We start from the raw sequence: 24616 nt of genomic DNA on the forward strand, positions 1-24616 counted from the left end.
AGAAGACAGAAGAGACAGGAGCCTCCTGCAGACACAACGAAGAAAAGGGATGCTTAAGCGCTGAAGCAACACAGTCTCTGTCGTCCTAAGGACTGGACAACACTGTCCATCATGACGGATGTGTTCTTGTAGGATTTTTCCTCACCAGACAAGATATACGAGTTAGCTGTTTACAAAACTATATAATATATATGAGAGGGCAGATTACAGGGGGACGAAGGGTGGAGAGAGAGAGAGAGAGAGAGAGGGATATATATGGAGGGAAGTGATGGAGTGTGTGAGGGGAGAAGTGTGTAGAAGGTGTGGAGAAGTGAGGTTATGAGTACACATTGTGAAATAGCTTCTTTTTTTCCCCGAAGTGCGAAGGACACTGGCGAAGCTCGGGAGGAGATATGGCCAAGGGGGTCCCTTCCCACTGGACCATAAGAGCTTCCAATTTTCAGGGAATGTCCTAAACTGTCTCAGTGGCCCATATCAAGTCCTCTCAGGCTAGATCCTTTTTGAGATAGGATGGGAATCTACTACTACGTCAAACGCCAAAGTGTCCTATAAAAGTCCCTTGTCCCATGTATTATGGAAGACAAAGCTATTTTTCCGAGAATATTGTTCCACTAACCCTTTGCTTAACGTTCAGGGCAATGCTACTTGGCCCTGCTTCACTAGAAAGCAGAAACTCTTCACAAACAACTACGTAATGCATACGGTACCAATATTATATTCCTGGAAAATACAAGGCTTTCTTACTTGCTCTCAAGGAAATTGACAGAGGAGGAAAAAGAGACCCAGAGATTCTTGCAGCCGAGAACTGGTTCTGAGAGACAGACATATGACAGTATAGGAAAATACTGCACAGATCTCTGATGTGTTTTCTGTGCATCACAAGCAAGGGAGGTTCTACAGCTCCGTCGCTGTCGCAATTTAGAGAAGGAAGGTCATCTGGTGTTTGCAAATGTCTAAATCTGCATTTTTGCTCTGTGTAAATATTCGTGTATACCTTAAGTTTTTCTATGCAAATGCATATGTAAAGGATGAATGTACGCATCAACGAAAGACGAGGAAAGAGAATGGCATAAACCCTGGACTGGTAATAGCTGCCTTTACGAGGGGGGCATTTTGTGAAGAGAAGAAAAATCTTTTTGACATCTTATGTCACAAGAAATTGTACTATAACCGATGACGTGGGTTTATGTATACAGCCACACACACACACACACACACACACACACACACACACACACACACACACAAACACACACACGTGTGTAGGCATTCGTAGAAACAACATCTCTACAGTGTTCATACTATCATACTCCAACAATCACTGCTACACTACCACTACAATCATGACCACCACACTACCACTACTACAACCACCACCACCACCACACTACGAGCCCCCCCGCCCCACTGTTGTCAAGTGAGCACCCTCCTTGTTAAGCTGGGCCGTCAAGTAAGTAGCCCTCGTCCGACGGCAAAACTAGTGACGTTGTCCTGCTGGCATGTGAGGGGGACTGTACCTCCCATTATAATGTACGACCCCCAACCCGCACGGCGTCCACCAGGCCAGAGGAGAGAGAGAGAGAGAGAGAGAGAGAGAGAGAGAGAGAGAGAGAGAGAGAGAGAGAGAGAGAGAGAGAGAGAGAGAGAGAGAGACACCTTCCTCGTCCACTCCCTCCTTCCCACCATCAGCTATTTCCCTCCAGCTGGCTAGTTCTCCATCATCATCATCATTATCATCTCCCTCTAGCTCTCCAGTCTTCCAACTTCCCCTCACCGGAACTCGGCCCCTTTGAATTTTCCAACGAAGCTGGTTTGAAGGCACTCCAGGATATACCCATTTACATTACAGTGCTTCCTCTCCTTCCTCCTTTTTTTCTTTTTTAACTATCTCACTCCATCTCTGTAAGTGGCGAATCTTTCCTCCCTCATTCCCTGACACCAGTTGATAAAGGATGGTTCACGGATGGTCCTGACGAAGAAAGACATCTTAAAAGCGCCAATGATGGACTAGGATTTCCTTAATCTTCTTGTTGTGTAGAAATGCCTCCCTCCCAAGACGTAAATCGAGAGGGTCTCTTGTTCCCCCCCACCCTATCACTCATGGCCTCATCATGCCTTCTCATTTTCAACCATGGTTCACCATCAACTGCCCAACCATTGACCTCCCTCCCTCCCTCCCTCACTCCCTCACCTCACCATGGCTTGTCATCAATCAATCAACCACTGACCCTCTCTCCTCTCCCCCACTCTCACCCCCTTAACCATAGCTCGTCATTAACCATCCAACCATTATTCATCACACCTTTCGATCTATTCCCCCTTTCCTCCAACCACTGTATCATTCCCCTTTCCCTCACAAATCCCCCCCCATCAAACTCCCTCTCCCTGCACCCTCACCTCACCTCCACTTCCTTCAAATCTCCGGCCACACGCCGCGAAAATTAAAACCCCAGACTTTCACATCTCTCCCGAGCTTACCTCACGAGTCTCAAGGATAAATTCGACATTTCAGGAACCTTTCTCCCTCGAAGGGGTGTGGCCTAATTCTTAAAGGAGTATCTTCCTCCTCTATAATTTATCCATCTTTACAATCTACATTCCACTACTCTTCCCCGCTGACTTCCACGTTGTCATGAGGCTATAAAGCACCTGCTTGTTTATCTGGCTAACTACCAGGATGGTAATTGGAGTCTAGATAGGGCTAGTTCGTCAGAGAACTCGCTCCAGAGTTCGTTGACTGACACACCTGGCATGAGGAAACTTCGCTAAGAGTTCGGGGAAGGTGTATGTACATGACATCAACAGGATTAGTGTCTATGGGTTTGAGTGTCAGTCCTCCCTATTGTTGCCTATCCTCGTTAGAAACAGGAGGGAAAGGGAGGAGGAGGAGGAGGAGGAAGAGGAAGAGGAAGAGGAAGAGGAGGAGGAGGAGGGAGGGGGTGATGACTAAACTTACTATGGTTACAATTAATTTCAGAGGTCAGAGGTTAAGGCTGGCGTGGGGTGAGCACCGTGGTGGTGGAGCAATGGCCATTTTCCAATCAGGGAGGCCTATAGATTGCGGGTCTCCCGCTGATGTTTGAATGTTTTTTTTGTTTTTTTTTGAGAATGTTGCTTGAGCAAGGGATGACCACACACGTGTGTGTGTGTGTGTGTGTGTGTGTGTGTGTGAGAGAGAGAGAGAGAGAGAGAGAGAGAGAGAGAGAGAGAGAGAGAGAGAGAGAGAGAGAGAGAGAGAGAGAGAGAGAGAGAGAGATAGAGAGAGAGAGAGACTGGCTACCTGATCACACTATATCCATTAGACGTACCGCAGAGTCAGTTTTACACTCGCGTTTGTCATCCGGATGCCACATACGGTAAGAGTGGCCATAACAGTAAGTTACAATAAGCATATATATATATATATATATATATATATATATATATATATATATATATATATATATATATATATATATATATATATATATACATATATATATATGTATATGCCTTTTTTTCTCATATTTTCGTGGGTCAGGAATACTTTTAAGGTCAAAGGTCAGACGCACAAGCCCCAGCCCGAGCGAGCACGACAGCTGACAGCTGATGCTCTCTCTCTCTCTCTCTCTCTCTCTCTCTCTCTCTCTCTCTCTCTCTCTCTCTCTCTCTCTCTCTCTCTCTCGAATTTCTTCTCCTCCTAACTGGCACATTGCTGAAATGCCTCGTGTTCTCTTCCACCCCATTTCGCCACCCCTTTTCACCTATTTCCAGCGGTATGTGGGTGCTATGGTCGATGGCAAAGAGAGAGAGAGAGAGAGAGAGAGAGAGAGAGAGAGAGAGAGAGAGAGAGAGAGAGAGAGAGAGAGAGAGAGAGAGAGAGATGGCCTCGTACGGTGGCGACGGCAAGGCAAAGATGAGCGAAGGTGTGGCAGCAGAGAGACACAAGATGTCTTCCCACACAGATGCCAGGCGAGCGAAAGGGGAAATGAAGATTCTTGGATGCAAGCAAATGTGAAGCGAACGCAGACAGGAGCCGGGGACGCTAACCTCTTGAAATCGATGGTACGACCCCGGAGCACGATGGTACGACCCTGGAACACGATGGTACGACCCTGGAGCACGATGGTACGACCCTGGAACACGATGGTACGACCATGGAGCACGATGGTACGACTCTGGAGCACGATGGTACGTCCCTGGAGCACGATGGTACGACCCTGGAGCACGATGGTACGACCCTGGAGCACGATGGTATGACCCTGAAGCACCATGGTACGACCCTAGAGCACAATGGTACGACCCTGTAGCACGATGGTACGACCCCGGAGCACGATGGTACGACCCTGGAGCACGATGGTACGACCCTGGAGCACGATGGTACGACCCTGGAGCACAATGGTACGACCCTGGAGCACGATGGTACGTCCCTGGAGCTCGATGGTATGAAACTCTTGGGTAGGGTGGTCTTTGACCATTCGCTTGAAGGATCGGGTTAAAGACCACTCTTATCATACCCAAGGGTCGTACCGTCGTGCTCAAGGGTCGTACCGTCGTGCTCAAGGGTCGTACCGTCGTGCTCAAGGGTCGTACCGTCGTGTTCAAGGGTCGTATTGTCGTGTTCAAGGGTCGCACCGACGTGCTCATGGGTCGCACCATCGTATTCAAGGGTCGTACTGTCGTGTTCAAGGGTCGTATTGTCGTGTTCAAGGGTCGCACCGACGTGCTCATGGGTCGCACCATCGTATTCAAGGGTCGTACTGTCGTGTTCAAGGGTCGCATCGTAGTGTTCAAGGGTTCTAACACATAGATTCCCAAAGGATCGATCAAACAATTTTATATATAGGATTTCCATTAGGCTTCACTACATACTATCGTGTCTATGCCCTGGATGATAAAATACCCAATAAGTCTTTTCACCCTGGTCTATAACAGACAATAAACCTTTTATCTTTAGCTTCACAATTCACTATAAGCCTCTTAACCCTGTACATCAAATACACAATAAGCCCCTTAGCCATAGACGTATTACAAACCTCTGAACTGGTCAATACATAATACTTTACATGGAGAATTCGCGAGCTATAAGCCTCGTGGGTGTTACTACGTCATATATATATATATATATATATATATATATATATATATATATATATATATATATATATATATATATATATATATATATATATATATATATGTATATTTGTGTGTATGGACGTGTATGTATATACATGTGTATGTGGGTGGGTTGGGCAATTCTTTCGTCTGTTTCCTTGCGCTACCTCGCTAACGCGGGAGACAGCGACAAAGCAAAATAAAAAAAAATATATTATATACATATATACAAAGCTTCCCCAGCGATACGTTGCCATATAATACTTTACTAATGAGTGGAGACACATATGAATAATTAATGATAAATTAATCATCACTTGTTATTGACAGCTGAAAGTAGGGTGTCATTGTATTTTGCATACTCTATTAATGACTACAGCCCATTCACTGCTTAATTAGAGATAGACATACATTCTTTTTTACTTTACAACAACGGCCAATGTTAACATATGCAAATATTTGTTAGTTGAACAACAAGTTCAAAAGCAGCGATGTATTGTATTTATATTTGGTATAGATGTATCTTTTTTTTGGGAGGGCCAAAGTTTAGCATTCACAGTGTATGGAGAATAGCAATGCCTGACGTTGCTATACACATAGCTACTGTAGCTAACAGCAATACTATTGCTATTGACCGTACGTATATGGCTATTAAAGCTTCTATACAACCGCTATGGCCTTTGCTATGGGAGCTATCGATCATAGGTATATGGCTATCAAAGCCTATATACATCTTCTATGGCCTGTGATAACACTGCTTGTCAATATATGTATATATATGTATTCACGGCAATACGTAAGTGTTAACAGGTGTAGCGGTTGTTGCTAGAACTTCCCACGCTGACTTTGCTAGTGTCTAGCGGTGCGTAACTTTCCTGGAAACTCACAGACGAGGAGGTGGTGAGGCCCGTGTGCAGCTCCAGTGATCCAGGCAGGACGAAGGGATGAAGGCCAGTGAAGGATGAAAACCTGGTGAAGGAAGTCTCACTGAAGGAAAGCCTGGTGAAAGCAGACTCAGTGAAGGAAAGTCTGGTGAAGGCAGACTCAATGAAGGAAAGTTTGGTGAAGGCAGACTCAGTGAAGGAAAGTTTGGTGAAGTCAGAATCACTGAAGGAAAGCTTGGTGAAGGCAGACCCATTGATGGAAGCTCGAGAAGGCAAGATGGAGAGGGATGGAGGACACTGGAGAGATGAAACAAAACAATGAAAGAAGGAAGGAAGGAAGGAAGGAAGGAAGGGATGAAGAAACGAAAGAGAGCGGGAAGGCAGGAAGTAAGGGGAGCTTAATAAAGAACTGCTGGGGGAATATATGGCGTCATAAAGACATGATGCCATGAACGGTATTGGGTGTGGGTCGCCTCAGAGTGTTGTGGGGGGCCCTAGCAACACCCAGGGTGTGTGGTGGGGGCCCTAGCAACACCCAGGGTGTGTGGTGGGGGTCCTAGCAACACCCAGGGTGTGTGGTGGGGGTCCTAGCAACACCCAGTGTGTGTGGTGGGGGTCCTAGCAACACCCAGGGTGTGTTGTGGGGGCCCTAGCAACACCCAGGGTGTGTGGTGGGGGCCCTAGCAACACCCAGGGTGTGTTGTGGGGGGCCTAGCAACACCCAGGGTGTGTGGTGGGGGCCTAGCAACACCCAGGGTGTGTGGTGGGGGCCCTAGCAACACCCAGGGTGTGTGGTGGGGGGCCTAGCAACACCCAGGGTGTGTGGTGGGGGGCCTAGCAACACCCAGGGTGTGTGGTGGGGGGGCCTAGCAACACCCAGGGTGTGTGGTGGGGCCCTAGCAACACCCAGGGTGTGTGGTGGGGGCCCTAGCAACACCCAGGGTGTGTGGTGGGGCCCTAGCAACACCCAGGGTGTGTTGTGGGGGCCTAGCAACACCCAGGGTGTGTGGTGGGGGCCTAGCAACACCCAGGGTGTGTGGTGGGGGCCCTAGCAACACCCAGGGTGTGTGGTGGGGGTCTAGCAACACCCAGGGTGTGTGGTGGGGGGCCTAGCAACACCCAGGGTGTGTGGTGGGGGGGGCCTAGCAACACCCAGGGTGTGTGGTGGGGCCCTAGCAACACCCAGGGTGTGTGGTGGGGGCCCTAGCAACACCCAGGGTGTGTGGTGGGGGGCCTAGCAACACCCAGTGTGTGTGGTGGGGGGCCTAGCAACACCCAGTGTGTGTGGTGGGGGCCCTAGCAACACCCAGGGTGTGTGGTGGGGGCCCTAGCAACACCCAGTGAGTGTGGTGGGAGGCCTAGCAACACCCAGTGTGTGTGGTGGGGGCCCTAGCAACACCCAGTGTGTGTGGTGGGAGGCCTAGCAACACCCAGGGTGTGTGGTGGGGGGCCCTAGCAACACCCAGTGTGTGTTGTGGGGGCCTAGCAACACCCAGGGTGTGTGGTGGGGGCCCTAGCAACACCCAGGGTGTGTGGTGGGGGCCTAGCAACACCCAGGGTGTGTGGTGGGGGCCCTAGCAACACCCAGGGTGTGTGGTGGGGGGCCTAGCAACACCCAGGGTGTGTGGTGGGGGGCCTAGCAACACCCAGGGTGTGTGGTGGGGGGCCCTAGCAACACCCAGGGTGTGTGGTGGGGGCCCTAGCAACACCCAGGGTGTGTGGTGGGGGCCCTAGCAACACCCAGGGTGTGTGGTGGGGGCCTAGCAACACCCAGTGTGTGTGGTGGGGGCCTAGCAACACCCAGGGTGTGTGGTGGGGGCCTAGCAACACCCAGGGTGTGTGGTGGGGGTCCTAGCAACACCCAGGTGTGTGGTGGGGGGCCCTAGCAACACCCAGGGTGTGTGGTGGGGGCCTAGCAACACCCAGTGTGTGTGGTGGGGGCCCTAGCAACACCCAGTGTGTGTGGTGGGGGCCCTAGCAACACCCAGGGTGTGTGGTGGGGGCCCTAGCAACACCCAGTGTGTGTGGTGGGGGGCCTAGCAACACCTAGTGTGTGTGGTGGGGGCCCTAGCAACACCCAGTGTGTGTGGTGGGGGCCCTAGCAACACCCAGGGTGTGTGGTGGGGGCCCTAGCAACACCCAGTGTGTGTGGTGGGGGCCCTAGCAACACCCAGGGTGTGTGGTGGGGGCCCTAGCAACACCCAGGGTGTGTGGTGGGGGCCCTAGCAACACCCAGTGTGTGTGGTGGGGGCCCTAGCAACACCCAGTGTGTGTGGTGGGGCCCTAGCAACACCCAGTGTGTGTGGTGGGGGCCCTAGCAACACCCAGGGTGTGTGGTGGGGGCCCTAGCAACACCCAGTGTGTGTGGTGGGGGCCCTAGCAACACCCAGGGTGTGTGGTGGGGGCCCTAGCAACACCCAGTGTGTGTGGTGGGGGCCCTAGCAATACCCAGTGTGTGTGGTGGGGCCCTAGCAACACCCAGTGTGTGTGGTGAGGGCCCTAGCAACACCCAGTGTGTGTGGTGGGAGGCCTAGCAACACCCAGTGTGTGTGGTGGGGGCCCTAGCAACACCCAGGGTGTGTGGTGGGAGGCCTAGCAACACCCAGTGTGTGTGGTGGGAGGCCTAGCAACACCCAGGGTGTGTGGTGGGGGCCCTAGCAACACCCAGGGTGTGTGGTGGGAGGCCTAGCAACACCCAGTGTGTGTGGTGGGAGGCCTAGCAACACCCAGTGTGTGTGGTGGGGTCCTAGCAGCACCCAGGGTGTGTGGATGGGTCCCAGCACCACCGAGTGTAGTGATCTAAGCTCACCTCACCGGAAAATGTAGAAGATAAGAACGAGAAAATACTCCCTCCTCAGTCTAATGTCATGTCCCCTCCGTCCACTGTCATGTCCTCTCCGTCCATTGTCACGTCCTCTCCGTCCACTGTCATGTCCTCTCCGTCCACTGTCATGTCCTCTCCGTCCATGGTCACGTCCTCTCCGTCCACTGTCACGTCCTCTCCGTCCACTGTCACGTCCTCTCCGTCCACTGTCACGTCCTCTCCGTCCACTGTCACGTCCTCTCCATCCGCTATCACGTCCTCTCCGTCCGCTATCATGTCCTCTCCGATCGCTATCATGTCCTCTCCGTCCGCTATCATGTCCTCTCCGTCCGCTATCATGTCCTCTCCGTCCGCTATCTTACCCTGGCGGAAACCAATTCTTTACCGGGTCGTTTTCTGCAGACAACAATTCCAGTTTCTCTGTAAATTGCCACTGCTGGAGTAAAAAAAAATAAAAAAAAACAAAAACAAAACACGCACGATGATAAATGCGGGAGAAATCCAAAGACTTTAGGAAAAAAAAAAACCCAAAAACCCACCGACATTATTCATTTTCCTAAAGGAATTCTTCCGCATCTTTCTTAAAAAAGAAAGACCGAAGCCTATACGAACACCCGGTGGTGAGCTGACAAGACTCAGTCACCAAATCCTTTGAGACTGATAAGGTCAGAAGGGATTACATCCCCCCTCTCTCTCTCTCTCTCTCTCTCTCTCTCTCTCTCTCTCTCTCTCTCTCTCTCTCTCTCTCTCTCCTCAACTTCTCTGAACTCCTCCTTTCATTAATCCTCTTTCTCCAGTTATCAAGATTAGGTGATTTACTTTACTATTTCTGTCCTCCGGAAGATAAACTCGCTGACCATCAAGTCTTCTGTTATCTGGCTTTCCCATATACTTCCATATACCCCCCTTCTCCTCTTCCTCTTTATTATCTGCTTTTCCCATACGTCCCCTTCTGCTTCCTATGTTATGTGGCTTTCCTATGTAACCAATCCCTCCTTTTTTTTTGTAATCCGGCTTTCCCATACATACAGCCCCATGTACCAACCCCTTTATTCTGTTCCTTGTCTTTCCTATGAACTCCCATACACACCTTCCATCTTGTCCTAGGCGTCAGTTCGATGCAAGGCAACAAGAGACGAACAATACGAAGAATATTTCTGTCTCCCAAAGCAACATGGAACCCACCAAGATCCTTAACACCGTGTCATGTACCTGAGACGATCACCCACTGGATCTTGAAAAGACATATGCATACGATTTCAGATACTAACTTACGTTAGCTAGATTACGGTAAGTGCTGTAATGACGATATGGTAATTACTCTTTTTCTAAGCCAATTAAGGACCGTGAGATTGTATCACTGACCAACCACCATGCTAACCTAATCTACCAGCGCAATATCTCGTCTTTATCTTGCCTCACTCTATCTTTATCATATATATCCTACAGTCTGTGGTCGCTCCAAGCCTCTCAAACTTGTACGGACCATACACGCGCAGCTGTCAGAAATAGCGCTATCCAAGCGCTGGTCAATATGCAACACACAATGTTAGCCAGGAACTGGAGGAGATGAAACACACAGACAGTGCTTGTCATGGTGTCGACAAGATGAAACACACAGTGGTGTTGCCAAGGGCAAGACAAGATGATGAAACACTCAGTTCTAGCTGAGAGCGAGACAGTGAAACACACAGTGAAACACACAAGACCTATAAGTAAAACTTGGGACGACATGCAATTTACATTTACAATTAAAGGACTCATACAAAGATGTTATGCTCGCTTGACAGGTGTGGGAAGGTTTAACAAGTCCTGAAGGTGTAAGGGACGTAACGCAGGTGTAGCACATGTGTGGGAGGATGAGGGATGAGAATCAACAGGCTTGGAGTGTCCAAGTGTGTGAGATATGAAGAGGAAGGCGGTGTGGCTTTGGGCACATGTGATAAAGATGGGGTTTGTTGCTAACGTTGATGGCACGTGTGGCAGGTATGGCATATGCAGAATACAAGATTTGAGGCCACTTATATACGTCGAGGAGGTGGTGGTGTTGGAGTAAATATGGAGAGGAGGTAATATACCAGTCTAAAGGTACTCACCTCTCTACTTGGTGCTGGCTGAGGTGGTGGGGAGTGGGTAGGTGGGGAGATGATTATTACCAAATGGAATTAAATACTTACGTGTCGGGGAGCTGGTGTTGGTCGACCCGGTGTCTGGCAGTTCTGGAAGGGCTTCATCTACGGGGCTTAGAGGACCTGTGGGAGATGAAAGCCATCATCAGCTCTCTAGATCACTCTGAGCTCAATGGTTACATCGATAGAAAACGCATCTATTTCTGCGGGCTACTCCGAGTTCGATGTTTAAGTCGACAGAAAACGCATCATTTCTTCAAGCTATTCTGAGTTCGATGTTTAAGTCGACAGAAAACGCATCATTTCTACAGGCTACTCTGAGTTCGATGTTTAAGTCGATAGAAACCGCATCATTTCTTCAGGCTACTCTGAGTTCGATGTTTAAGTCGACAGAAAACGTGTCATTTCTTCATGCTACTCTGAGTTCGATGTTTAAGTCGACAGAAAACGCATCATTTCTGCAGGCTATTCTGAGTTCGATGATGAAGTCGACAGAAAACGCATCATTTCTTCAGAAAGGTGGCACTTCGATGTCTACTTGGAAAACGCATCTGCTCTTCACGCCGCGCTGACTTCGATATGAGAGAAAGTTGATAATAAACAACATGAGCTCTTTAGGCCACCATGAGTTCGAAGTGAGGTAGACTTCTATCAATATCACATATGTTCATTTTCTTCTTCAAAAAATGATTACTAACCAACTGAACATTAAGCTTACGAAGAGGCTGAACTTAAAACAAGCAATACAGATCTTTGATACAATTAACACGATCAGTAAACTATAATGACATTGAATTTCACTAAATATATCATTCACAGCTTTGGAACCCATCAAATATTGCTGTAAAGGTATTCCTTCTTCCATAAAATCTGTATATAAGAGAACTTTAAACTCGCAGGTAACTTAGAATCAATCATTGAGGCATCTCATAACCTTTCCACCCAAGCAATTTTGCTGAGCCAACACCGAACCATAACAGGCAATTTCAAGTTGAGAAACCAGAAAAATAGAGAGAAAAAAAAAATTAATGGAACGTAAGTAACGCCTCAAGTGGTACATACAAGACATATGTGATATTCAGCCCTGGCCACATACCCAGGAAAATATGTCAAGATTAAGAAACCAAAATAAGATATTGATCTGTTGGGGAAAGATGGTAATGAATGAAAGCAGTTATGAATGAAGCAAAGGCATTAAGGAATGAGACAAAAGTTTCGGGTGTTTAAAGGAATTGTTAGAGAGGAAAACAAAAACATTTGAGAATGACACACAACTCACTGGGACGAAAATGGAACCAATGTTACGAATGAAAGGAACGCTAGGAATGAAACAAAACATTCAGAAGAAACGAAACGATAATATACACAGAGGGAACGCTAGGAATGAAACAAAACAGTCAGAAGAAACGAAACGGTAAGATACACAGAGGGAACGCTAGGAATGAAACAAAACATTCAGAAGAAACGAAACGGTAAGATACACAGAGACTCCACAGCAACTGTGGAACTTTGGCCTCAAGTACGAGAACTTCAAGTTCCACCAGAAGCATCGGCTGAACTTGGATGCTATTGGCTCCTGCTCTTCATTCGCTTGTTTGACGTCACGGTGAAAGATAAACACAGACTGCAGATCTCTGGTGATGGTACGAGAGAACTCTCACACCCCAAGGCCATTTTTACAATACTAGAAGCCCTTCGGGATGTCAGCTTGGTCGGTTCCAAGAGAGAGAGAGAGAGAGAGAGAGAGAGAGAGAGAGAGAGAGAGAGAGAGAGAGAGAGAGAGAGAGAGAAATCTAAAGGACATCAAACAGTGTAAAATGTGGGAAGGCGAACGGAAAACAAGAATCAGGTATCTTCCTTCCGCTCGACCCAATTTCGACAAAGTCTTCTTCGAGACATCAATTATTCTCCTCCTGCAGAAGACATCGTCCAGAAAGACTTGACGAGAATGAATTCATGACTTCTTTTTTTTTTTCTTTTTCGTTTTGTCTTCAGTTCTCCTTGCTACCTCTAACCCGTTTGTTATCATGGTTTTCGGGTCTCGCCAGACAAATACGTATTCTTAGGAAAATCTAGTGAATCGTAAGAGTGTGTGTGTGTGTGTGTGTGTGTGTGTGTGTGTGTGTGTGTGTGTGTGTGTGTGTGTGTGTGTGTTTCATCACTATCCCAATGTCTTTCGAAATGAATATCAGAAATTCCCAAAGGACCTGTTGATGTACAGTACTTAGAAAACACACCAATTAAGATTTCTCGTCACTTACTGATTTCTTTTATCATTCGTACACCAAAGACCTTGCAAAAATGACATTACTTACAATGATACTTAAGTTACTTCAGAGCTTTTTGTGCACTTCAACCACTCGACGAAAAGTATACAATGGAATTAAAACATGACAGATACACACAGCTAATCATACTTATGTGATTTCAAAGACCTTTGTGTGACCTCACCCACCTCATGAACAGTGTGAAATAGACAGAGACTAGACAGATAGATAGTGAGGTGGTCATCCTCATGACTCAGTGAGGGAGTGAGGCAATCGACCACTGCAGAATGAGGAGAGTAGAGAAATGTAAGTCAGTAAGTCCCCCTCGCAGCGTTGTGTGTTTCCTCAAGCGAGGCCCAGTATTGACCCTCTCCATCCGCTGTATGCCTAGGGCCACCGATACGACCTATGCTGTAGCCTCCTAGGCCGAGGTTAAGGTCCCCTTTTTGCAAGGTCTGTGGGTCCTGTGTGCCTCCTAGAGATAGATGGGGGTGGGTGATGGGTCAAAGTTCAATTCATCTCTTCTCAGTTTACTCCTGGCCAAGTCCTGGTGGGTCAAAGGTTGGAAGTCGAATGGGTCACTGGTGAGGGAGAGCTTGAGTTCCTCATGTGTCTCAGGGACTTGGAGGGGAAAAAAAAAGAATTAAGGTCACCTGTGGCGACTTCGGTGCCATTCATTCCTGTGGAAGAAAGGTCAGGGTTGAGGGGTCGTGGTGGAGCACCCTTGACCCAAGAAGTCTCTTTCGGGCAGCTCTTCCATTCACAGTTGGGTCGTCTCAACCACCTCCTCCTCCTCATCATCATCATCATCATCACTACTTGGCTGTCTTGGGGTAAGGGTCTGTGGCGAGGTCGTTAGACTATGAAATGCGTTCTACTTTTGTCCGCTCTCAAGGACGAGAGAAATGGCAAAGTCATTAGGCCCTTACGAACCCCCTGGTCCCCCCCCCCGTCCCTCCCACCCCACCTTCGTCAGTTGCTGAGGATGAGGGAGTGGAGGGAGGGAGGGGGGAGGGAGGGGGGTGTTGGGGGTGGTGTGTGTGTGTGTGTGTGTGTGTGTGTGTGTGTGTGTGTGTGTGTGTGTGTGCGTGTGTGTGTGTGTGTGTGTCGCCCTCATTGGTATTAACGACGGCAGTTCTCATTAACGAGGACAGCCTGAGAAAGGGGAGGGGGGGTTGCTCTCTCTCTCTCTCTCTCTCTCTCTCTCTCTCTCTCTATCTATCTATCTATCTATCTATCTATCTATCTATCTATCTATATATCTATCTACCTATCTATCTCTCTCTCTGGCATACACCCTCGTCCGCCAAATTTTGACAGGGGAGAGAGAGAGAGAGAGAGAGAGAGAGAGAGAGAGAGAGAGAGAGAGAGAGAGAGAGAGAGAGAGAGAGAGAGAGAGAGAGAGAGAGGCACCCACCGAGGCGACACCATTTGCAAATGAGCCGAAGTTTCGAACCATCGGTGAAACATCGCGTTGCACACGTCTCTGTTTCTCGCTCCCTTCACGTTTCTCTCTTATGCCCCGGGGTCGTCTGCGGAAGAGGAAAGGGATGGGGAGGAGTAAAGCATATCCTTTCCATCCATTCCATCACCAGATCTCATCCCATCGTTGCTATACATCCCACCATGGATAGGTTACCTATCCCAGTCATAGGCACCCTTTCTAACGAAGTCCCTATCCACCCCTACCCATTCCACCATGGCCATCCATCCTATCTTAGCTCCCTATCCTTCCCCCCTATTCCACTATGGCCATCCATCCTATCTTAGCTGCCTATCCCACCGTTGTTAACTATGCCATCCCTCTACAACTCACATTATCATAGCTACTCTCCCTCCTCCTCCACCCCGAGCTAACCATTCCACTCACTTTACACACCGGAACCCATCTACTCCACCCACTCCACTAAGAAGGCCCATCCACTCCACTACGTAAGCCCATCCACTCCACTACCTAGGCCTATCCACTCCATTTACTCCACTACGTAAGCCCATCCACTCCACTACGGAGGCCTACCCACTCCACTACATAGACCCATCCACTCCACTATCTAGACCCAACCACTCCACTACGTAAACCCTTCCACTCCACTATCTAGACCCATCCACTCCACTAACGTAGGCCCACCCACTCCACTGCGTAAACCCATCCACTCCACTATCTAGACCCATGTACTCAACTATCCTAGGCCCTGCCACTCCACCCGCGCCATCTACTCGAGTCAATCTACTCCATCTTCTCTATGAATAAGGTAAACATGTGAGGGGATGCTGGCCAGGGTTAGCCAATCACACGAGGTACTTCTGTGTAAACAACCTACACCAGACTTGTCAAAATCTCGCACGGTAATCCAGCCACCACTTGATTGGTGCTGTGTTTACTTTCTCTCTCTCTCTCTCTCTCTCTCTCTCTCTCTCTCTCTCTCTCTCTCTCTCTCTCTCTCTCTCTCTCTCTCACTCTTCCCTCCTCTCACTCTCCCTGCATCATCATCTTCCTCTCCCACCTTCTTCCTCCTCCTCCTCCTTCTTGGTTATCAGGTTTCCGCTGGAAAGTCTCGACCTCTTATGTTCGTGGACTCCAGTGTGTGTGTGTGTGTGTGTGTGTGTGTGTGTGTGTGTGTGTCAGAGAGGGTCTTAGTGAAGAGTTGGCCTCCTCTGCCCACTCAGGGAGCGTTGGATGTTGAGTTCCAGTCCAACCAAACTCTTGGTGGAAGGGTCATGGTCGAGAGAGAGAGAGAGAGAGAGAGAGAGAGAGAGAGAGAGAGAGAGAGAGAGAGAGAGAGAGAGAGAGAGAGAGAGAGAGAGCAGCCTCCCTGAGAGTGGGGTGGGGGGGGGGGGAAGTCTTGGAATCGACGTCAATTGCTCGTAAGCTCAAGAAACCGACGGGTAATTTTGAGGTTTCTCCTCTTTTCCCTTAATGTTCGCTCCATAAAAGTTTCCCTCGGCGTTTCCTCCTTAATTTTTTTTCTGTTTTTAACTTCCCCCGACCCTCTGGGGAAGGAAACGAAGGAGAGGAACTGACGCAGAAGGCCAGAGAGAAGAGAGAAATCAAAGGTCTTCGTGATTCTTACAACGTCATTTGTCACCGTTGGTCTGTCGTGTCATATGCCACCGTCACTTGTGATAGATCGCCTCCTCCGCGTCCAGTCATGAGTGTCGGGGCAGAGTAGGAAGGAGGGCGGGCGAGGAGGACCTCCTCCACCTCCTCAACGCCCTTCCAGGATAGACTGGTTCCTCATAGTTACCAGCCTCAGGTATGAGCGGGGCAAGGAGCTCCTTCTTCAGGATATAATGGTTCCTCTTAGCTATCGGTCTTAGGGCACTGCAAGGAGGAGAGAAAGCCCCTCCTGCAGGTTTTGGGTGATTCCTCTAAGCTCTGAGTCGAAGAACTCTCCAGGAGAACAGAGATCTCCTCCTCCTTCAGGATACAGAGGTTCCTCCTGGCTATCAGTCTTCGATCTAAGGAGGACAAAGAGCTCCTTCTTCAGGAAGAGAGTAAGTTCCTCATAGTCTTATTTTCCTATAATGATTACAGGAAGGAGGAGTGATTCAGTACGTGTTCTTTTGGGTCAAATATCAGGTCCAGGCCATCGTGAACTATGTCAGTGGGGTTTACCCACGTTTAAACCACAGTTATAAACCAATACACACCAGACCACGAGAGGAAGAAGCAATAGAAGACTTCATCTCCGAAGAAAACGTAAGCAAATGAAAATGGAGACAGAGAGAGAGAGGGGAAAAGGAAGAAAGTTTTCCGGGTTGGATTAACCAGATTCCCCTAGAGAGAACGTCGAGGCCTGGGTGACAGATGGCACCTCCGAAGGATCCTTGAGGAATTTCTCCCACAGGATGGTGTCTAATCCTCCCACAACGAGATGGAGAAAGAAAGAGAGAGAGAGAGAAAAAAAAAGATGGATTCCAAGATGGATTCTTAGAGGCCTCGATGCGATACAGTGACTACCCACTCTGGTGGACCTCCTCTTCCTCGCCGGTTCGACGAAACTCCTCGGGGATCCGAACCCAGATACTGAGCACTTCAAGGTGAAGACAATCGTGGATTGAAACTTTAAGTTTCTCGGGTAAAGGACTCGAACCATCCATTCAAGAGCTCTTGAGTCATTTCCGTCTTTTTATAACAGTCAAGTCTGGGTATAACTGTTGCTTTGGCTATAACCATGAACTCAGCTTCGAACCACAAACGAAGCTGTTTCACTGAACCTCCCCAGCATTATGGACTGTGAAGCCTCGCTTTCCGAACACAGAATCAAAGATAATTTTGCTGCTGTTCTAAGTGTTGCATTATGTATCAACCTCACACGCGAAGATTAAGTCTTTTACACATTGCAATATGTTGCAGACTGCATGGAAAGTGTGTGTGTGTGTGTGTGTGTGTGTGGATGTGACATTTTTTCTTGCATGTATGTACACAATGCAGAATAATGCAAATCTAGCTCATTTGCATATTCAAATGAGTGATGATGCGCAACAAAAGGTCTAATGATACTGAGCAGGTGTTAATGATTAAGAAAGAGATAGGAAATATATGTTTGACATAACTATGATTTGATGATATCACTACCCTCATAAAGAAATTATTAACACCATTAAATACATGATATGTATAACCATACAGAGAAAAAATTACGTTACGATTGGGTTATTTAACTTCAAACTCATTTACGCTTCTCGTAAATTATTTTTCATTTGCTGTATGCAGTGAGTTTTGAGTTCAGTAAATAGAAGAAAAACTCGCTAAAGTTTAGGCTATCTGACATAAGGGCAAAAGGGTTGTTTGCCAATTAAACCAAACCATCAATTAAGACTATGAGGTACGATATATATATATATATATATATATATATATATATATATATATATATATATATATATATATATATATATATTTTTTTTTTTGTTTTTTGTTTTTTTTTTTGTTTTTAATTTTCCAAAAGAAGGAACAGAGAATTGGGCCAGGTGAGGGTATTCCCTCAAGGCCCAGTCCTCTGTTCTTAACGCTACCTCGCTAATGCGGGAAATGGCGAATAGTTTGAAAGAAAAGAAAAAAAGATATATATATATATATATATATATATATATATATATATATATATATATATATATATATATATATATATACTAAGCACTTCTGGTATAGAGGAACACTGAGTGAGGGTGTGTACTTTCCAAGGCCATAGACAACCCCAGGGGAAATTTGGGCTGATTTATGAAATGAGCGTTGGCAGGAGGGCCTCTCACATCTACGGCGCTTTACGCTGCCGGCTCCTCCTTCCCATCTCTCTACCCAGGAAAAGGAAAGGTCAAGAGATGGGAGAGGCGCGCGCGCGCTCTGCTGTCTGTGACGAGGGGGTTGTATTCGAACGTTGGGTTCGTGAACAGTGATGCTCTCATCTATCTATCTATCTATCTATCTATCTATTTATCTACTTATCTATCTATCTATCTATCTACTTATCTATCTATCTATCTATCTATCTATCTACCTATCTATCTATGTTCGTATCTATCTATCTATCTGTCAATCTATTTATCTATCTATTTATCTATCTATCTATATGTCAGAGAGAGAGAGAGAGAGAGAGAGAGAGAGAGAGAGAGAGAGAGAGAGAGAGAGAGAGAGAGAGAGAGAGAGAGAGAGAGATTACACGTCCACAGGAAAGGGACAATTTCACTGATCGCTTGAGGGGGTGGTGGGTTGTGGGTGGGTGATGTGGGGTGGGGGTAAAATTATCATCTGCTCTTGCCCCATGAAAAATGATACTGAAACCTGAATTTAAGATCGAGGGGCTGGAGGACAGCGGACGTATCATCACTTTTATCTACGAGTAAAATAATGATAAGATTTTCAACAGTAAAGCCGATAACAGAGCAAATGATAAGAGAATGATTTAGATGATAAGAGAGAGAGGGACTATGTGGTATCTGGAAACAGACGAAGGACGGCCCATCTACGTACATATACATACTCATACATATATACATATCAACATATACACATATACATACACAGACATATATACATATGCACACATGTTAGTCACTTTAACTCTGCATCAGGAGGCATTAACGGAACATGTCTCCCTAACTTCACATGCCTCCCTAACTTCATATGACTCCCTAACTTCACATGCCTCCCTAACTTCACATGCCTCCCTAACTTCATATGACTCCCTAACTTCACATGCCTCCCTAACTTCTAGCTTGGCGCGGACACACCAACTTTGGAACACCCTCGTCCTGCTCTCTAAAGGTCAGGGGGTCAGAAGGTCAAAGGTCAGTATTAAGGGTTAGTTAGCATTAGACCATACTTGTCAAACTCGTTTAACCTCCTCATGTCATTGGTCATTTGCCACTGTCAACCTGTTCATATTTTTGGAGGTCACTCTATCCACCACGTACGTATGTCTTAAACAACCATGTTCTGTTCTCTTAACTGGCCTCTGTGTTGTTCAAATCCTGGAGCTTAGGACATGAGAAAAAAAGCTCAATCATTTCTTCATAAATTCGTCTTTTCGTCCTCATCTTCAAATCACCCTTGGAACCAAATCTCACTAATGAAGATATATATCTATCAGTGACCCAATGTGACACCTGCAACCAGGTCTATTTTGGGTCTGTCTGTCAACGGCAGTGGACAGTGGGGACATTAGAACCCCACAATGACCACAACCCAGCCCCTAAATTCTCAACTGCAATGCCCTGTGCAATGCCCTCCTTCCTTGCCTTGCAGTGCATGACGAAAGCATAACAGAAAACTGATGGCTTTTCTCACGTTCGCCTCTGACACCCTAAGACCCACTACACCTCTCGTACACCTGTTACCACATGACTATGACTGTAATTAGGAGGAGTGGAAATACCATTACGAATCGTAGCTATCCAAGTCAACACTAGACTTGCCCTCACCTCGCCACCATGAGGTCAAACGTATCGGGTCTACGATGTCATAGATTTCTGATGTCTCCATACAGCACGAAGATAAGGAGATAAGTGAGGAGTTAATATCTCGCGATTCTGATAAATGATGACGTAAAATAAACAAAATATCGCTTCGGTTACGTAGCATATAGCCAGTGAATCATTCTGACATCTAGAACGGAACAGAAAAGACTCTAGTAAAATCAATAAAGGTCAATGATCAATAAACACCTCAGTTGAACCTAGTAAAATCAATAAAGGTCAATGATCAATAAACACCTCAATTGAACTTAGTAAAATCACTAAAGGTCAATGATCAATAAACACCTCAGTTGAACCTAGTAAAATCAATAATGGCCAATGATCAATAAAACACCTCAGTTGAACTTATTCAAGGGAAAAACGTCCTTAAAGGCAAAAGAGAAAAACTTTTTTAATTTCAGAAACTTCCTCCTCCAGTAAGAATAATTCAGGGTCACGAAGCGGAGGATCCGAACCCGCGTCATAACACGACCATCGCCCCACAAGACAACCAGATGCAACGGGATTCGAACCCTCCCCGTTTTTATATTTCCTGTTTCTCCCCTTCTGTTGCTCCTCCCCCTCTCACCTGTTTACATTACCGTTCCTCTTTTTTTTTCATCTGTTTCCGAAGACCCGTTTGAGGACTAGCCTTAAAAAGATGGTGATCGTGAGGAGCGAATTCGGTTAAGGCCAGATAAACTATGGCAATCCTGAGGAGTGAATCCGGTTAAGGCCGGATATAAATTCTCGTCGAGCCTTCCCCATGTCTCATGATTTCCCGTGAGGGAAGACGGTCGGATTGCCCCGTCCACCACTGCAGCTGGTCCACATGGGACCAAATCCTTACCCTTTTAATCCCACTAAAAAAGATATATCTATATACCCCATCTCTCTACACCCTCTAGTTCCCCCTGAGACTACGAACTACTCCCGCAGCATACTTAAATCATCGTAAACTACCTCGCCTCAGTCCTCTATGTTTATTCTGCATTTACCTCTCACACAACACAGACTACCTCAAATATAAAGTCTTCATCTCCAATAGATTAACCTGTATCAAACCTGAGTCTTACTACCTTAACTGCCATCTGACTGTGAACTGGAAAGGTTGATCATACAGTTAAAAGACTTTCTACAGTTAATATCAAATCCCGGTTCTTTTTTTTTTACGACAGATACTCAAGACATCGAGGCTTTTAATATACTGATTGTATACACTATTAACAAATACATTTCCTTTGACATGGAAGCCTCAGGAAGAACCATTTGCTGAGAGAGAATTTGTTTCTTTGGAAATTATGAAAAAACTCTGGCTAAATTGGCTCCAAGATATTACAACTTTCACAACACATGATTTTATCTTATTTAACTTTGTTTCTTATTTTTCTTTATACTTAATTCTTGTCTGGCAAGATAATTTGAAAGCCTTTGAAAGCTTTCCTTCATCTTGGAGTCAAACAGTTTCTCTCTCTCACGTCTAACTTACTGTGAGTTCTTCAGGAAAGTTTAAGGGATGTTCAAATTGCTTCTACGGAGCCAGATAGGAGCAAGTATGATTAACCAACGTTATCAGGTTGTCACAGTGGTATGAAGTGGAAATCATACGCAGACTGTCACAGTGGTATGAAGTGGAAATCATACGCAGACTGTCACAGTGGTATGAAGTGGAAATCATACGCAGACTGTCACAGTGGTATGAAGTGGAAATCATATACGCAGACTGTCACAGTGGTATGAAGTGGAAATCATACGCAGACTGTCACAGTTGTATGAAGTGGAAATCATACGCAGACTGTCACAGTGGTATGAAGTGGAAATCATACGCAGACTGTCACAGTGGTATGAAGTGGAAATCATACGCAGACTGTCACAGTGGTATGAAGTGGAAATCATACGCAGACTGTCACAGTGGTATGAAGTGGAAATCATACGCAGACTGTCACAGTGGTATGAAGTGGAAGTCATATACGCATATCTCAGCAGTTCTACGAAAAAGGAGATTGCTTCCCTCCCTTTACGTTCTTGATTCGGTAAAAGATACCAAGTCAAAGCCTTAAAGAAAACGCCCCCTTGAGAAAAAAAAAAACGCCCCCCCCAAAAAAAAACGGTAGAGGAAGGATGTGTGAAGCTGAGCCAAGAATGGATCTTAATTAAGATGGTCCCATTCATTACCAGAAGCTGACTTTGGACTCTTTACGGTGACTGACCCGAAGAGGTCAAGGGTGAAACATGTTTTCAAAAGGAGAAGACAAAAAGGTTTTTGATCTGATCTTAATTTTACAGAATCAAATCCGAGAGAGGAAAAAAAAAAGAGAAATATCTATGACAGCAGAATGAGATCCGCTATTTACATATACGTATTTTGCTAAGTTAGTGAAGATAAAGAAGTTGCAAACTGTATGACAGGAGAGAGATGGACGATTCGATAGAGCAAGGACGCACTAGAAACAAAAAGTTAATAACATAAGGATAAAGAATAGAGGACTTATGACAACACAGGAAGGAAAGGGTGATAAAGGAAGGAATAATGGAAGAGAAAATAGAAAAAAAACGTTAAAACTCTTGAAAAAAAGATAATCTAAAGATGAAGGAAAAATAAAAATTATGATAATCAGGAAAGAGAAGTAATGAGACACATATAGCAATTCCTGCTGTATGAGAAATAGGTTAGCCTTAGAATTTTTATGTGGTTTAAGGACACATAACTCTCTTACTTACACGTATGGGAATCATGTGAAGTCTTAGGAATCTAGATAGAATAACAAACATGATATGAATTCCTGATGTGAAAGAAATGAAGGAGGCGGTAGCCCCGGGGGTGACAGTGAGTATAGTGGACACATAATGGACACATAAACGCCTCTGTATCCATGTGTAAGGCGTGACATATGGTGAATGATGCATGTACATAGTGATACATGGATGCGTGTTATACTGCATGTATCAGTGATCATTACAGAGGTGATGTATTCTATACATATTCTATGTATCAGTTAAGAATACATGGGGGTGATGTATCTTCAAGTGTGTGTGTATCAGTTGGACGGACACATACATACAGTGTCACGTACACATGGTCTATAACGTACACACACACACACACACACACACACACACACACACACACACACACACACGCACACACACACACACGGCCTTTAACAGAGACGCCAAAGCTGAACACAAGGTGAGGGAAAACAGGCGACAGTCTGTGTGTGTGTGTGTGTGTGTGTGTGTGTGTGTGTGTGTGTGTATGTGTGTGAGAGAGAGAGAGAGAGAGAGAGAGAGAGAGAGAGAGAGAGAGAGAGAGAGAGAGAGAGAGAGAGAGAGAGAGAGAGAGAGTCAACAATGCTAACGAGATGTGCTCTTTCGCCCTCCATCTCACTCTCCTTTCCTTGTCTTTTGTGTGTGTGTGTGTGTGTGTGTATTTCTCCCTCCAGTGGACAATTACAGTAATTCCTCCCTATTTTCGGTATGGCCCTTCACCCACCTTCACCCTTAAACACCATCCCAAATGACTCATCTCCCATCCTCCCCCAATTCGACTACCTCTGTCATTACGAGAACAAGACGAGGTCTTTAAGAGTGACTTACCTGTTGGGCTCTTGTTAAGGCAATGGCAGCAGGAGAGAAACCTGGGTCTAGGTCGCCGCTCCTGGGTCATCCTGGGTCACAGGTCAACAACGACGACCACCATCACGAAAACCAGAGACTCACACAGTCGACCCTTTCGTCCATAACACTTTCTATGAGAAGCAGATGATCTCGCCATCATTCAAGGCCTCTTGTGTATACCAGCCTCTTCACTGCATCTCGTAGCACAGTGATGACATGTATCATTTCACTGACTCTTCACTAATTTCACCAGAGACACAATGATATATTTTTTCTTTCTACGTTTGTAATCTCACTGAAGTACGTTTACTGAAATACAGTCAACGTCTATCTGTCACCGTAACGACTTTCATGAATTCATTGACACTTTTCGCCGCTGGCATCACTTCCTTCACCCAAGCACCATTTTCTGCGCCAAAAGAGTGAACACCTATACCGTTTTCCGTGATAAACATCCTTAACTTCGACAACCTACGAGGAAGTAAGTTCTCAACCGCACACTGTTTTCTTTACTCACTACAACAAAAATCATCTACAGGGTCTAGAGCTACAAAAATATCTAGATCTTTTCTCACATAACTAGAGTTGATATTTACATACGAGATTCTCATCTAAGTGAATCTCTTTCAGATGATGTTTTGAAATCAACACAAAGAGGTAAGCTCGTACAATTGGGTAACTCCTATAATACAGAGGGCCAATATAAACCTATAATCTGTATTTCAATTTGCACTATACACAAGTGTTTCTGGGAAGGCAGTGGGTCGAGAATATATATATATATAGCACTTAACACTTTCTCGAAGAGGCACTTTTGGGCAGTAAAGTGCCGGAATTTCA

General features: G+C 46.2%; 1 protein-coding gene across 1 annotated transcript in view; it reads right to left on the minus strand.

The window, feature by feature from the left end:
• Positions 1–24284, minus strand: part of Mctp (multiple C2 domain and transmembrane region protein) — a 400360-nt gene extending 376076 nt beyond the window's left edge. Inside the window, exons 1-2 of the mRNA XM_071689524.1 lie at positions 23756–24284; positions 10983–11057 (exon numbers count right to left, since the gene is read on the minus strand). Of these exons, the coding sequence (XP_071545625.1) occupies positions 10983–11057; positions 23756–23825 (145 nt within the window). The 5' untranslated portion in view covers positions 23826–24284. The remainder of the gene's footprint in view (positions 1–10982; positions 11058–23755) is intronic.
• Positions 24285–24616: the final 332 nt, after the last annotated feature.

This window comes from Panulirus ornatus, chromosome 47 (assembly GCF_036320965.1).
Source record: "Panulirus ornatus isolate Po-2019 chromosome 47, ASM3632096v1, whole genome shotgun sequence".
Classification (NCBI taxonomy): Eukaryota; Metazoa; Arthropoda; class Malacostraca; order Decapoda; family Palinuridae; genus Panulirus; species Panulirus ornatus.